The sequence below is a fragment of the Amblyomma americanum genome, chromosome 7 (assembly GCF_052857255.1).
Source record: "Amblyomma americanum isolate KBUSLIRL-KWMA chromosome 7, ASM5285725v1, whole genome shotgun sequence".
Classification (NCBI taxonomy): domain Eukaryota; kingdom Metazoa; phylum Arthropoda; class Arachnida; order Ixodida; family Ixodidae; genus Amblyomma; species Amblyomma americanum.
The window spans coordinates 151,465,154-151,480,185 of record NC_135503.1 but is presented as its reverse complement, the minus strand read 5'-3'; the positions used below and the strand labels follow the sequence as shown (position 1 = coordinate 151,480,185).

Below are 15,032 nucleotides of genomic sequence, written 5' to 3'. Positions count from 1 at the left end.
TTCTTTTTTGCCTCCTTGTAGACAGTTATTTAAAAAGTTTTAAGAAAAACTGGAGATCAGGTTTTTTTTTTTTGAAAAACACTACTACATATATTCAAAAGTGCCAGATTTGAGGCAATACTTCTTGCACTCCGCTATATTATGTAACAATGAACGTCGGCATGCTCTTTTAGCACATCTATGCTTATCTATTGTGCAAATTTGAAGGAGATGTGCTTTATACTTTCCGAGAAATAATTCTTGAATATAGCGCTGTCTCGTTTTCGAAATATTTTCAGTAAATGACAACTCCCTCAAAATGGCACAAATAAGCCGGACATATTCCTTCACACCTGTATATTTAGCACGAAAAATATATCCATTATGGCTTTCACATCTAGATTATGTCATTGCAAATTTGCGAAATCGAGCTGTGCTTGAAAATGCTGCCTCTGCCTTGACATCTTTTATAATATTTTTCTCCTCCTCAAATATTAGCATTTTCACAAAACAAAATTCACTGTTGGCCTACTGAATAACGAGTGCAAAATTTATAAAATAATCAAGAAAATTAAAAATTTGAAATATTTAGGCAGTTTGATCTCTCATGGAATCGCCCAGCAGAGAAAGTATGGTCCAGAAGAGATTTGTACAAATTCGCTTTTTCATTCAGTAAATGATCACTTACCTTTTTTCTTCTCACGAAAGGACTTGCCAGTTTCATATAGAAATGCAAAATGAGCACTGCAGTAGTGAGTAATTTTTCGCTCCAATCCAGACTTTGAAGCACAAAAAAAAAGAAAAAAACTTGAGTACTGGAGTGCATTTCCCACGGTACCACTGCTGCTTCAGTTTCTCCACATTTTTTGTTTTTGGGTTATTGGTGCTTGGGGTTTCAGCACCTATTTCGTTTAACTGCTTTATTCCAGCACCACCTCTAGTGCTGCATCGAATCCTATTCAAAGGCGAAGAACAGGCAAAGCACAAAAAATCGGGGGGCACTTAAGCTCGGCCTTTAATGGCATGACACAAGAGCGATTCCCTCAGCCCACACAGACACGGATACTGTTTCCTCCTGCAGAATCACAATCATTACGTGAAGGCCCACTTTAATTAACCAAGCTCTACAAAAGTGCCTGCACAGAATAGCAGTAGCATGTCAGGTGTTCGATGCCAGACTACCCAAATTTTCTTTATGTACAATTCATTTACTTTATAAATTTACATGTTTTAATGATGCCTGAGTCATGTTGCAAGCCTCTAATCACCAGTTTTCTAGTGTTTTATTCATTTTTCAAATCTCTTGCTCCACATGCAATGCCGTCACCTTTTAGACCAATATGCATTTTTTGGTTACAATAACGGCAACACCGACGCCGGCTTTTCTGCAGAACGGGACCCTTACAGTGTTGTATAAAATGCCCGTGTGTTTAGCAATGTCAGCACACATTATAGAACGCCGCCACGCCACGTTGTCCAAATTAATCCAAAGCCCTCCAATACGGCATCTCTCATAGCCCACATGCAACTTCGGCATGCTAAACTGTGCATACCTGCCTATCTACTTGGCACTCTGATTACAATGATGGCTTACTGCAAAAGGTGCTCATTGAGCATGCTGGTATGCACCGCTGACACTTGTGCATTCATCTGTGTGTACACTGCACCAGCACTAATACACAAGAACTACCCCCTTGCTACCTGAGCAAAACGAAATCTGAATACGTAGATTCCACCTTTTAGACATGTTGCAGTGTCACATATATTGCACATAGCTCTGCACAAAACTGAATAAAAAATGTGTGAGCAACATTAGCCACTTAATGGGCTTCCCTGATATTTATGGAGCACCTTGAAAGGGCCCAACAGGTCCATTAATGACGACGGCACAATGGCTGCACTCAATGAAAAACATTAGAACGTTCTTGACAATCTATTGATTCAACTAAAATTTGCTACCACATATATACCAGAAAAGACACACAGACAAAAAGTAGCTCTTTTGTCTTGTGCTTCTCTTCTTGTCCACACTGGCATTTGTCCACACCATGAGTGTTCACATGAACTACCCACTAGCCTGAGCCATTACACTGTTAAGACAAGGTTAAGACAAGGTAGCAAATATGCATATTATTTCAATATTGTACATACATTTGTGAGGTGGCAGTAAGATGGCACTCAGCTCACCATAATGCTGCTTGGTTAAGGCACTCAAGTGCTCCCTGCACAGTATTTACAAATATGCCATGACAGGGAACGAGTACATGTCTCATAGGGCTCCTTGCTGCAGCTTCTGTTTATCATGCAAAATCACCCTTTTAGAACATTCACAAACTGGCCAATAACACAGCCCTTCAAAGGAGATGCGTGGCTTGTGCAGCCAGTCATCATCATCAGCAGCAGCAGCAGCAGCAGCCTGACATTATGCAGGGCAAAGGCCTCCCTCATGTCTCTCCAATCAACCCTGTCCCTTGCCAGCTGCAGCCACCATGTCCCTACAAACTTCTTAATCTCATCAGCCCACTTAACTTTCTGCTGCCTTGCTGCGCTTGCCTTCTCTTGGAATCCACTCTGTTACCCTTAGGGAACAGCAGTTATACTGCCTTCGCATCACATGCCCTGCCCAGTTCCATTTGTTCCTCTTGATTTCAACCAGGATTTCATTAACACGCGTTTGTTCCCTCACCCATTCTGTCCGCTTCCGGTCTCTTAACGTTGCACCTATTATTTTTCTTTCCATAGCGCGTTGCACTGTCCTTAACTTAAGCTGGACCCTTTCCGTTCGCCTCCAAGTTTCTGCCTCATAGGTGAGTACCGGTAAGATACAGCTGTTGTATACTTTAAGTTCTGAGGAACAAATTGAATGGGTGCTCAGTGCACAAAAAAAACAAACAGACTTTTCAGTCTTCTCAGGCAAAAAAAAAATAATACAAGTGACAGCGGCACCTGCACCACAACCAACATCACAGTGGCAGCCCAGATCACATGGCCACAGGTAATGCAATTCCTTGAAAGCATCCACCTACCTGCATACGTGGCCTTGACAATCCAGCAGGTAATGCTACACTTTCCGGCTAAAACATACAACAGTGGCGCCATCAGCTCTCGAGAGGGTCTCCTACACTGCCTAGTGCTGTATAAGGTGGTTCCTTCCAACAACACAGACACATGTGGGACATCTTTTGCCTGGAACTGCTAGGTTGTGATGCGAGAACGTCCACTTGTTTGTGGTAGTACTTGAAGTTACCAGGTTGCCAAGCTTGTCATAGTGTTAAATATTTGAATGCAGGATGCATTCAGCCTGAGCAAATCATTGTGCACACTAGTGCAGTGCTACCTGAACAAGACCCCAAGAAACAAACGAAAATAAACAGCACTCAGGCTTTCATACCATGCCACTGCAAGAACTGGGTACCATTTTAGAAATGACCCGTGACCATGGTCAAATGTGGCTCCGCACTGAGGTCAGCTGCAACAAGCACAAAAGGGAGGTTATCCTCTAGCAAAGTTCTTGAACAGAGCAACCAAAGGCAGGCCGTGCATATTCCACGCAGTGCTCTGAGCCATTTTAGACTCTCTATCCGCATTTTCCCTCCAGCAGACAGGATTAAGAGATAGGACATATTTGTGGGTAGTCAGACAAACTTGACAACTACCTTGCCAATGCTTTTGCCTGAGTGTAAGTATTCCACGCCACGGATGCACCCTTCGACGCCCTTAAGCTCTCCGCCTTCAGCATTCTGCCCAAGGTCGACCCTGGGCACAAGGGTGCCATCTTGCAGCATCATGTACAGCTTAGAAATATACTCGGGGTACAAGTCAGCGTAGTGGGGTAACAAGAAGCCCGCCAATGTGCTTGAGCGCGCGAGAAGCCGGTAGGGCAGGTTGGTCAGGTCCACCTCGGGGAAGACCTTGTCACCCTGGTAGCCCTGGATGGCACCCACCACCACGAGGCGGCCACGCGGGCGCAGTTTCTTGAAGAGCACGTTGAAGGTCTCCCCACCAACCGTCTCCCAGACGACATCGAGGCCGTCTGGGCACGCCTTGCTCAGCTCGGTGGCCAGGTCGTGGGTGCGGTAGTTGATGACCACCTCAGAGCCCAGGCTGCGCAGGTAGGCCTCCTTTTGGTCTGATGAGCAGGTGGCCACCACGCGGCAGCCAGCAGCTCGCGCGTACTGCACAGCCAGATGGCCCAGGCCACCTGCGGCTGCAGTCACCAGCACCACTTCTCCAGCACTGATGCGGCCCTGCTGGTCCAGCCCGATGGCAGCCGTCAGGCCGCTCACCAGAAGAGGAACTACTTCGGGTATGGCCTGCGGCACGCGGTATGCACGCTCCGCGCGCACGCACTGGTACTCGGCGAACGCACCAAACCGGGGGAAGTTGGTCGTTGCCACAGAGTTGCCCACCTGCGGCCACCATGAGTGCAAGAAAACACGTAATGATTATTTACTTTTCTCTTCCAATAGTTCCCCTGATTAACAGCCATTCTATCCAATGGTAGCGATCGACTGCGCTAGAGCTATAGTAGGATACAACTTAAAAGCAGCAGTTAGTAACAATGGGCATGGTCCGAGGCACCATCTTGTGTTACTCTGCTGAGCAATCACAACAGCAAACAAGATCAGATTTTGATGTGTGCAACCTGGAGGCATCAAAATTCCTGAGTTCATAATTTCATCCAGTGGTTAGCTTATTTATGGTGGTTAGCTTTTTGTTCAGGTAACAAAAGGCTTTAAAGGGACACAGGAAAGAGTGCTTGAGCATGGCTTTAAAATTACTACACTATGCAGAGTACAGGCCATCGAGCATCTGTGCTACGTATGAGACCTCAAAAGCGAGCGGGAAATTTACAACACAGTTTTAAAAGTTCCCGCTTTCGCACCTCGCGGTGACATGCAATGCCGGGCTTTCAAGCGAAACCTGGCAGATGACGTCACGTCGTGCAAGTGACATCACAAGCTGGAGGTTATCACTGGTTCACCGTACCAAATTCAGACGTCATGCAGCTACCACGGCCACGGCCACTCTGCGTGCCAGCAGCCGGAGGAGGTAGGGGAGGGCCGAGTGGCTGGGGCCGGTGGAGGAGTGGGGATGTTTTGGCATGAGAGAATTGAAGAGAGGAGAGGGAAAGGAGCAGAGACATGGAAGTTCAAATTTTTACTGCATATAACTCATTTTCCACAAAATACTTTAAAAAATTCTTGCTGGAGGATACTTGTGAAGCAATGTCCTTTAACATCCCAGACAATCCGCAACTTTCTGAGGCCCTTTCATCATCACCATCACTCTGAGTACGCCCACTGCAGGGCAAAGGCCTCTCCTATGTCTCTCCGATTAACCCTGCCCTTGCCAGCTGCACCCTTTAACAGGAAACTACTTTTTGTGATGGAGGAGTTCTGTGTGGTCACTGCAGATACTTTGTATGACTACTGGACACTTATTTTTTGGCTATATTTTATGCTATTTTTGTCCATTTTTAATTGCATTAAGCTGGTCATGCACAGTGGCACAGCCCGGGACACTAATTTTCCAGTGTTTTTTTTATTAATCCCACCATAGTGCTATAGTAGGATACAACTTTAAAAAACAGCAGTTGCTAACACTGGACCACGGTCCACAGCATACTGTATTACTTCGCTGGTCCATCGCAATAGTAAACGAAATAAACTTCTTAATGTTTGACTATATTAAACAAGCCAGGTAGAAAAATTCTAGCTCCTATAATTTTTTTCTTGTGATTAGTTTTTTATTTAGATAAGAAAAAGAGGTCTAACAACGGTCTACATTTCTGTCGTGGAGGAAATCTGTGAGGCGGTCATGAATGTGGGCGGAGCTTCACTGCAGACTTAAGTTGTATCTGACTATAGTCGGCTGTTTAGTTTCTCTTTTTTTTCATTATCAGCTTCGGAGTTGTAGATATCCAAGTGGGATTTTTAATGACCCCAGTTCGAATGATTTATTCGCCCATTCCTCATAGCTGCTGGAACATGTATAGCTGCCCTGGTAGCACTGAAAAATAACGTCTTTTGGCTTGGTTTTATGCAGTTTAACATCTCAAAGTAACTCAGACTATGAGGGATGCTTTAGTGGAGGTCTCCGGACAATTTCTACCACTTGAGGTTCCTTAACATGCACTGACATCACACAGTACACAGGCCTCTAGCATTTCACCTCTATCAAAATGCGACCGCCGCAGCCAGGATCGAACCCGTGCCTTTTGGGTCAGTAGCCGAACACCATAACCACTGAGCCACCACGGTGGCTTCACTGTTAGTGTGATGTAAATATATCAGTCTCCAAGAAAGAAAAAGAGCACTAATTAACTTCTTTATGTGTCAGCAATTGTTGCAGTCTTCATTTAACAGAATGTCACAGAAAAATCTTCTTAGTGTTGCGTGAGTCATAACAAATATATACAACCTTTATCCATAATGTTCCGAGACTGAGTCCATTAAAAAAAAATGTGTTTAACATTGAAATCATTTGTGCAGCACCCCTTCGAAATAGTCTCCCTTGCAGTCTATACACAGCTTCCATCGCTTCTTGAGGTCTTGGAAACAGTTGGAAAACACTTCTTTTGGCAGGGCTGTCAGCTCTTTTGTCGTGCCGTCTTCTTGAATGGCCTCCACGCTCTCCATCCAGCGACCTTTTAGGGCTCTCTTCACAGGAGGAAACAGGAAAAAATCACATGGGGAAAGGTCAGGCGAGTACAGCGGATGGGGAAATACTGTAATGCTGTGCTTGGCCAGAAATTTTGTCATGCTGAGAGCAATGTGTGGCCTTGCATTATTGTGGAGAAGGCTCCATTGTCCAGATGCCCAAAGTCCGGGCGACGACTTCGCACAGCATCACACGTGTTGGAGCACCCGGATATAAAACTCCTGATTCACGTCTGCCCTTGCGGGACAAACTCGTTGTGTACGACACTTCCGGCATCGAAAAAAACTATCAGCATCGTCTTTGTTTTGGTCTTCTGTCGCCGCACCTTTCTCGATGCCGGAGAGCTTGTGACCGCCAATCGGCGCTCTACCTCTTTGTTTGAGGATCGTATTGAAAACACCATGTTTCGTCTTCAGCAATGATGCTGTCGATGAATGCAGCATCCTTCTGTGCCTCGGAGAGCAAATCAGCGTTCGATGATGCCCGCGTGTCCTTCTGGTCCTGTATGAGGAAGTGCGGCACAAGTCTAAGTTCAGCTTTCGTTTCCCCAAGTTCTCATGCAAAATTTGGTGGCATGTTGTCTTACTAATGTCGTGAGCATCTGATAGCATGCGGACTGTAATGTTGCGGTCTTGCTGTACGATTTCCCTGATGCGAGCCATGTTGTTTTCATTCCATGATGTTGAAGGGCGCCCCTGCCTTGTGTCGTTTTCTGCCGACGTTCTCCCCGCAACGAACCTCTTGTGCCACTCGAAAACTCGCACCCGCGATGTCTCGTTGCCATAGGCGTCATGAAGGAACTCATACGTCTGTGTGGCTGTATTGCCAAGCTTCACACAGAATTTTGTGTTTACACGCTGTTCGAGGTGGACGTCCATCTCTCCACATTCACTCACAGTAGAATGCGCCGACGACTAGAGACAACGTATTTTTCTACATGTAGTGCTATCTAGCGGCTGCCACAGCATTAACATAAATAGCTCAGGCTAGCCCGAAAAGGTGGCGCTACACATACGCACCAACATTTGCTTTGGGGAATCAATTCTAGAAAAATAAATCAGTCTCGAAACTTTACGGACAAAGGTTGTATACATATATATAGCCATAATATTTATTTAGACAGCTTTGCTTACCAACAACTCGCCACCGATACGTATGGTGGCGCTGTTCAGAGCAGCTATAAAAGCCGACTGAAGGTTGCCTCTTTGTATACAATAAGTGTAGAGCATGTCCTTTGATGTTGCAGCGTTCCCAAAGGATGACAGTGTATGCGTGCTTCAAATGGAGATGCACGTCACAGTGACCGACTTGCAAGTGCTACCTGCCAGCACCAGAGAATCTAATCTAATAGCTTCTCAAATTCAAATTCTTACATAAGAAATAACAGCCTATTTGCTTACTGACAATTAATAAACAATTAGTCAAAGAGGAAATTCATGAAGTAGAATAGCACATCTATTTGATGTATTACTTATTAGATCGCCTATTAGTTCTGGTATTGGACTTTTAACTAGGGATTTCTTTGAAAAAACCATTGGTATAAAGTCCTTCGTTTTCTAACCTTTCTTTAGAAGAACAGAAATGTTCTTCTAAGAACATTTCTGAATGTTAAGCACACACAAAAAATTAAAGAACACATATGCACTTCATTGCATGAGGCAAGAATTAGGTCATCTTATTAGGGAATCAAAGGCAAGATTCTTTAATGCAACAATGAAAAATTTTCTTTATAAAGCATCTTGTAAATTTTGGAGATACGTAAACCCTACAAGAAATCCCAAAGTCAATCAATCAATTATTTTATTTCCTTAGAAAAAGGAGGAGTACGGGACTAAAAGCTCGGGACGGCTTGACGAGGTCCCAACCCCTTGCAAGTTGGCATGACAGCAAGATGACGGCCAGTCATACACAAGAAATTAAAAAAGCATCACAGAGCAAGGGGTAATACAGAGTGACGCTAGACAAGTCCATAGAGCATACCAAATGAGTTTTATGTAGGTATGCCCAGTTGGTGGCTAAATACCTCTCCACAATCTTTCAATCATCGCTCACCCAGGGCACATTTCTTACACCCTACAACCAGCCAAAATTATTCCAGTTTGCAAAAGTGGACGCACATCAAACATAGGCAACTATAGGCCCATTTCTCTTACAAGCACCTGCTGCAAACTGCTAGAGCATATAGTAGTCAGTAAACATCTCTCAAACTATCTCTAAACTTACAATTTATTATAATTTGTGCAACATAAGGGGATGTCCACAATATCACAGCTTGTTCAAACCATTCACTATCTTTCACAAACAATAAATAACCGAGGACAGACTGACCTAATTTTTAATACTTCACCAAAGCGTTTGCTAAAGTATCCCATCCTGAACTCTTGCCAAGGATTAACGAAATATTTAGAAATGAAAATATTACAAAGTGGTTTACATCATACTTTCATTCTCATGAGCAATATGTCCAAAGAAATGAAAGTGAATTCAATTCCGAGCCGGCTTTGTCAGGAGTACCGCAGGGCAGTGGATTGGGACCCTTTTATTTCTAATTTTTATTAATTCTTAGCCTGCTAATGTCAAGTTCCCACTAAAATTATTTGCAGATGATTGCACTGTATATAATAGGAATCAATTTTTGAGTGACTTGCTACCTAGACATTACCACTAACTTAAAAAAAATCTTCATGATGCAATGAATGGCAAATAGCACTTAACCAAGTAAAATCAGTTTGTGTGACTAAAATTAAGAAGGTGACCCTAAAGTATAAATACAGCATTGGTGCGCATGAACTGAAAACAGTAAGAGGACATATATAGGATTATTATTTACTCCAGACTGGAGGTCGAACATGGACATCAATGAACTGTGCAGCACGGCAAATAAATTTCTGCAGGGCCTCAGGCGAAAATTATAGAGCACAAACCTGGAAGCAAGCAGTCTGGCATGTAAGATATTAGTTAGGTGAATTACTGAATATCCAAAGATAGTATGGGACCAATATACTACAACTAATCGTCATAAATCAGAGAGAATTCGGCAAATAGCTTCAAGATTCATATTTAATAAATATCAGCACATCCACTCTTCCGCTATTTCTCTTAAATAGTGTATTTTTTTGTTGCTGTGATTTTACATTGTATTTAGGTGCCCTTCCTGCCTGGACCTAACCATGGTCTACAATATGTACTTAAATAAAAATAAACTATGCAGGAGTGCAAACCGCACCACTTTACGACTACGGACTAATGCCCCTGTCACATGGGCAAGTTAAGTTTTTTAAGATAATGTTTCTTTATATTAAGAGAGTTGTGCCAGGTGTCGCGCAGGAAAGTCAAAGGGCGTTTCGCTAAAGAGAGCTTTTTGCTAAGGAAGCACAGCGATCTCTCTCAGCGAGCAGTGAGCAACACAATATTCCTCACGATGAGCATCAAGCATTTGGTATATTTAAAAATATGTTCCGTTACAAGAAATAGTAATTTGGCAGCGGTTACGAGTTGCCGAGTTGTTCTTTTTCTGACGGCCACGTACTCTCTACAGGGCTACTTCAGTTGCCTCTGTGAGGCATCATTTTCGCACAGGTGCAACAGGTGCAACATCAGTAGAACCGAAAACTGGGCAAGTTGGTGAACGTTTAGCATTTTGAACAGCGCGAAAAAATTAGGACTAACCAAGAAACATGCACACACACAAAGCACTACGTGCAGCATTGTGTGAACTAGAGACCAGCACACTTTTGCTGACTACACATGCGGACAGTCAGAAAGTGTGAAATTTGGCATGATGTCACCGCAGAAGCTGGCGAACACTGCGCACGAATAAAAACGCAAGCGAAGCTGGGATAGATGTGAACACGGTTGCACTTAGTAAAAGATTAGTAAAATGTTTTACAGATTCTGCTGCCGAACTGTCGCCCAAGTTTACCAAAAATATATTATGTGGTGAAAAATAACTAACACAAATACAAAAGTGCTACCTGCACTTAAAAATTTGGATGCAAATGTACAAATAAAGCTTAAAGTGGTGGCCCCCCCCGATGGCACGAGAAAAAAGCAGATAAAAGTCAGCTCTGTGTCTTGTAGTAACGACACTGCTTTTTTATGAGAATACTCCCTTTACCTGCTCGCTCGCCCTTATAATAAAGAAGCTTAACGATGCGCATGTGAGAGGGGCATAAGTTTGACAAATTAAAATTTTAATGCGACAGCATTCCGCAAAAATGGCGGCATGTCACAAAATTCACTGACTGGTCATGATAGGTCACATTACCTTGTGACATCATCGCGACCTACCCAATGGAGCGGGTGGAAACCGGCCCTCCAGATTGAGAGGTCCGATGACCTTGTGACATTTTCGCTACCTGCCCACCGTGGAAGGTGGGAATTAAGTTAATGATTGGAAGAGAGAGATCATGTGACCTGGCGACATCATCACAACCTGTCCATGGAAGAAAGAGAAGGCAGAAAGAACAAGAATGGAAAATAAAGCAGCGGCGGGAAAATTCGGTTAGAACTGGCACAGAAACACCTAAGTAGCTACAATGGGGATATCTAATGCTTTCACATTCCACTCTTCAGGTATGTCAAGTGTCCCCCAAGTTTTTTATTCCTAGTTGTCTACAACCGGGTTAAATCAATTTATCTGATTTCTTTGCAAAATCATCAGACCAACACTCTAGGCATGGTCACACTTTGTACATACAACCGCCAGTCACACGCAATGCTACAGTCAAAAATAGCTTTTTACTGAGAGTAATTAAAACATGGAATGCATTACCTGATCCAGTCATCATTTCTTCCTTCATCAGTGCTTTTTTACTGCTAGTTTAAAGGCTCTTACTTACTCCGATAACCTAGCATCTTAGGATACACATTTATTTTTTTATAAAGTGCGAAATGAGTACTTACCTTTGTTCACCACATGTCATTTTGAATAATGGACGATTTAGAATAATGGATGTCATTCCCGAGTGTTTGTACGCGTTTCTTTTTTCCCCAGGTTTTTCTTAAGCACGGAACCTTCTGGTTAGCTGCTGGTTGGATCGAATGGTCCTGTAATTTTTGTGTTGGTATCTACTGGTCCCAGAAGGAAGTCTAGTTGTAACATGAACGCGGTACCTTGTATTTCTGCTTATTATTCACCAATGTATTATGTCTCGGCTGCTCCCCCCCCTAAATAATGCCCTAACCCAAGGGCCTTGAAAGGTAAATAAATTATGATGATAATGATACCAACACTGTATATATACTGTGCTGTAGTTTTTCCGTAATATGTTGCAAAATTATATATTGCTTCTGTGTTGTATTTTGTTTCAAAGAGAAATCCACTCCAGTAATAGCCCTTCAATGAGCTAACAGTATAATTTAAAAAAAAAAACAACTTGTGGTACAATATATGTATAACACCCTGCCCATAGCTTTGAACCTCTCAGCAAGCGCCAACTAGAGCAACAACAAAAGCACTACATTCAGTCGAGTTGTCCTGTTCATGTCGAGCGGTTATAGTAAGCAAGTTTCCTCAATATATTTTGGCACTATTTATGCAATTTACAGCAGGCGAAATCCAAGAGATTTCGCTGAAAAATTTTGTTTATTGAACACCATTAGCACAGAAACAATAAAAAAAATCTCTCAAGTGAACATCAAAAAAGTTCTCAGACATCACCGTTGAGAACAAGAAGCTTCGATTTATAGCACCAGCAAATTCCAACTCAAAAAAACTTGGCGCTCTATTGGGATCATGCACACCAACAGAAAACCAGAAGGCTTCCTTCTGGGACCAGTAGATCCCAGCACTAAACTTAAACGACCCTTCGTTCCAACCAGCAGCAAACCAGAAGGTTTCCAGCTCGTTCCAGATACAGGAAGCAGCAGATTAAGAAACTTTTACCTCGGATAACTACGCCCACCCCCCTGGATATTTGTTAGCCCAAGTTACCTCGAGCCCTTCGACGTCGGGGCCGACTGCGACAACCTCGCCGACCGCCTCGAAGCCGAGGTCAAACGGGTGCTCCTTAGGCGCCGCTTCGTACCGTCCTGCGGTCGCATTCACATCCGAGGCGTTGACGCCGGCGTAGCAGGTCCGCACCAGCACCTCGCCCGGCCCCGGCTTCGGCGTCGGCACCGTCACGATGGAGACCGCCTCGCGGAACTTGGGCGTCGTCTTGACGCACACCAGTTTGCGGTACTCTGCGGGCACCCTGCTCTTGGTGGCCATGGTCGCTCTGCGGGCGTCGGCGGCCGTGCAGCGCCGGAGCAACGCGCGGGCCGAGAAGCGAGCGACGAGCATGGCACACCCAGTTGTTTATCAGCGGACACGTGCAACACTTTTCCGCGCCTCGCTCGACTCGTATCTCCTGCTTGCTCGAAAGGCCCGTTCCTGACGGACTCTGCCTGGCACACGTGCTCGCCACGGCCGTTTGTTTTCCTCTCTCGGGCTTATCTCCGACCTTTCAGGAGCGCGCACGATGCCCCTGGTGGCGGTGTCCTCGTGGAAGATGCCCGTGGCCTTTCAAACGGCTGTGTGGCGAACAGTTAACCCGTTTAGGTGTGAGGATATGAAAAAGGAAACCGGCAGCCACCGTACCGGTAGCTGCCCGTATGTTGTTAAAGAGATGGCGCGCATTTTAAACAGTCGCGCGCTGCCGAATCGGGAGTACCGCCCTCTTTTTTGTTCATTTTCCTGAGCTAATTGACGTTCCCAGGGTAATAAATCGTCTTCGAAGCGTATTAATGAATATGCTGGGCACGGCACTCATGCGCAGTTAGTTACCTGCGCCGTACGATTAGAGTCTAGGTAATATCATTTGGCGGCCGAAGCTTGATGCCAGTCCCGCGAAGTTTGAAATGCTTGCCAAGGTGAACTGTTCCTCCTAGTTATCTCTCCTGCTGCTAGCTATGCTGTTCTGTTACTGAAAAACGACTTTATGTAATTGACATTTCTTACTATCCCAGAGATACTTTAAGATAGCATCGTGCGTGACGTTATCGAAAGCCTTGTTTAAATCCAAGCCTATGTGGCTTAAGTTCCTCTTCCACGTTCCGGGTCTATCATGTCTGCCTTGAGTTGCAGCATAACATCTTGGGTGGAAAGATTAGCCCTGAAGGCTAGCATGGCGTCCGGAAGTAAATTACTGTCCTCCGGTCGCTGTCAGCCGTGGCCTGATAGCCACCTGTGCAAACTAACTGGGATATGTTCACGGCCAAAGTTACGAACTAACTCAGAAATATGTTCCAAGACGCACCATAATTTCTAATCCTCAAGCCCCATGGTACACCGCCCATATAAGACGCCTATCTAACAGAAAAAAAGCGCCGATATCGTACAGCCAGGCTGTCACCATGTAACGCTCACTGCATGGGACGCATACAAGACTGCCGCTGATGCCTATATAACTGCGCTTAAGCAAGCAAAAGATAACTTCCTTTCTAACACTTTACCATCAATGCTATCTACCAACATTAAAAAAATCTGGCGCGTCATCAACCCGCAGACCGAAGAATCTATTAACTTAACTGACTCGGCAGGTGACCCTCTTCCGGCTCATTTATGCGCATCAGAACTTAACGAAACTTTTGTTCAGAACTTCTCGCGCACATCAAACACCAAACATTCCGTTACACTCTGGTATCATTTCCCAACTATGCCTCAAATTGTCATCGATTCATCTGGCGTTGCTATTGATGCCCTACAATTTCATTCATCGCCCGGTTTTGACTCCATTCATGGTAAATTAAAAAAAATACAATTCTCTACAGTTCCTTAATATTAACAAAGATTTTTCAGCAGACTCTCTATAGTTCCATTCTGCCAACACAATGGAAAGTCGGGAAGGTGGTTCCATTATTCAAATCAGGAAATAGAACATCCCCAACAAATTATCGCCCCATCGCGCTCACTAGTACTTGTTGCAAACTATTAGAACTAACCTTGTGAACTTTCTCGAGTATAATTCGTTTTTTACACCCGCACAGCATGGCTTTCGGAGGTCATTTTCTTGCGAATTCCAATTTGCCAGCTTCACCATCAAGCTTCACCATATTTTAGATCGCGCATCAGAAGCTGACTGCATTTTCCAAGATTACTCGAAAGCATTCGACAAGGTATGTTAACGCTTACTATTTTTAAACCTAACCCAACTGAATATCGACTACAATGTTCTGAAATGGATTGAATACTTTCTTCTTAACCGATCGCAGTACGTTTACGCTAATAATTTTAACTCACCTTTCAGCGAAGTTTACTCGGGCGTGCCACAAGGATCAGTGCTTGGGCCCCTTTTATTTCTTATTTACATTAATGATCTCCCTTCCATTGTATCATCTAACATTCTTTTGTTTGCTGACGACTGTGTTGTTTTCCGCGAAATAAAATCCCCCGACGATGCTAACAT

At 44.1% G+C, this 15,032-nt stretch overlaps 1 protein-coding gene across 1 annotated transcript; it reads right to left on the bottom strand.

The window, feature by feature from the left end:
* Positions 1 to 970: 970 nt before the first annotated feature.
* On the bottom strand, positions 971 to 13,234 carry LOC144096686 (prostaglandin reductase 3-like). The gene is made up of 2 exons (XM_077629527.1): positions 12,578 to 13,234; positions 971 to 4,388 (listed from the first exon to the last, which is right to left on the bottom strand). Exons 1-2 carry the CDS (start codon positions 12,926 to 12,928, stop codon positions 3,615 to 3,617), a joined length of 1,125 nt encoding a protein of 374 aa, XP_077485653.1. The 5' UTR covers positions 12,929 to 13,234; the 3' UTR covers positions 971 to 3,614.
* Positions 13,235 to 15,032: the final 1,798 nt, after the last annotated feature.

Coding starts and splice junctions, on each gene's coding strand:
- LOC144096686 (XM_077629527.1), bottom strand. CDS start 12,928: ATGCTCGTCGCTCGCTTCTCGGCCCGCGCGTTGCTCCGGCGCTGCACG. Junction 4,389..12,577: donor CCGACGTCGAAGGGCTCGAG/GTAACTTGGGCT, acceptor TGGTGGCCGCAG/GTGGGCAACTCTGTGGCAAC.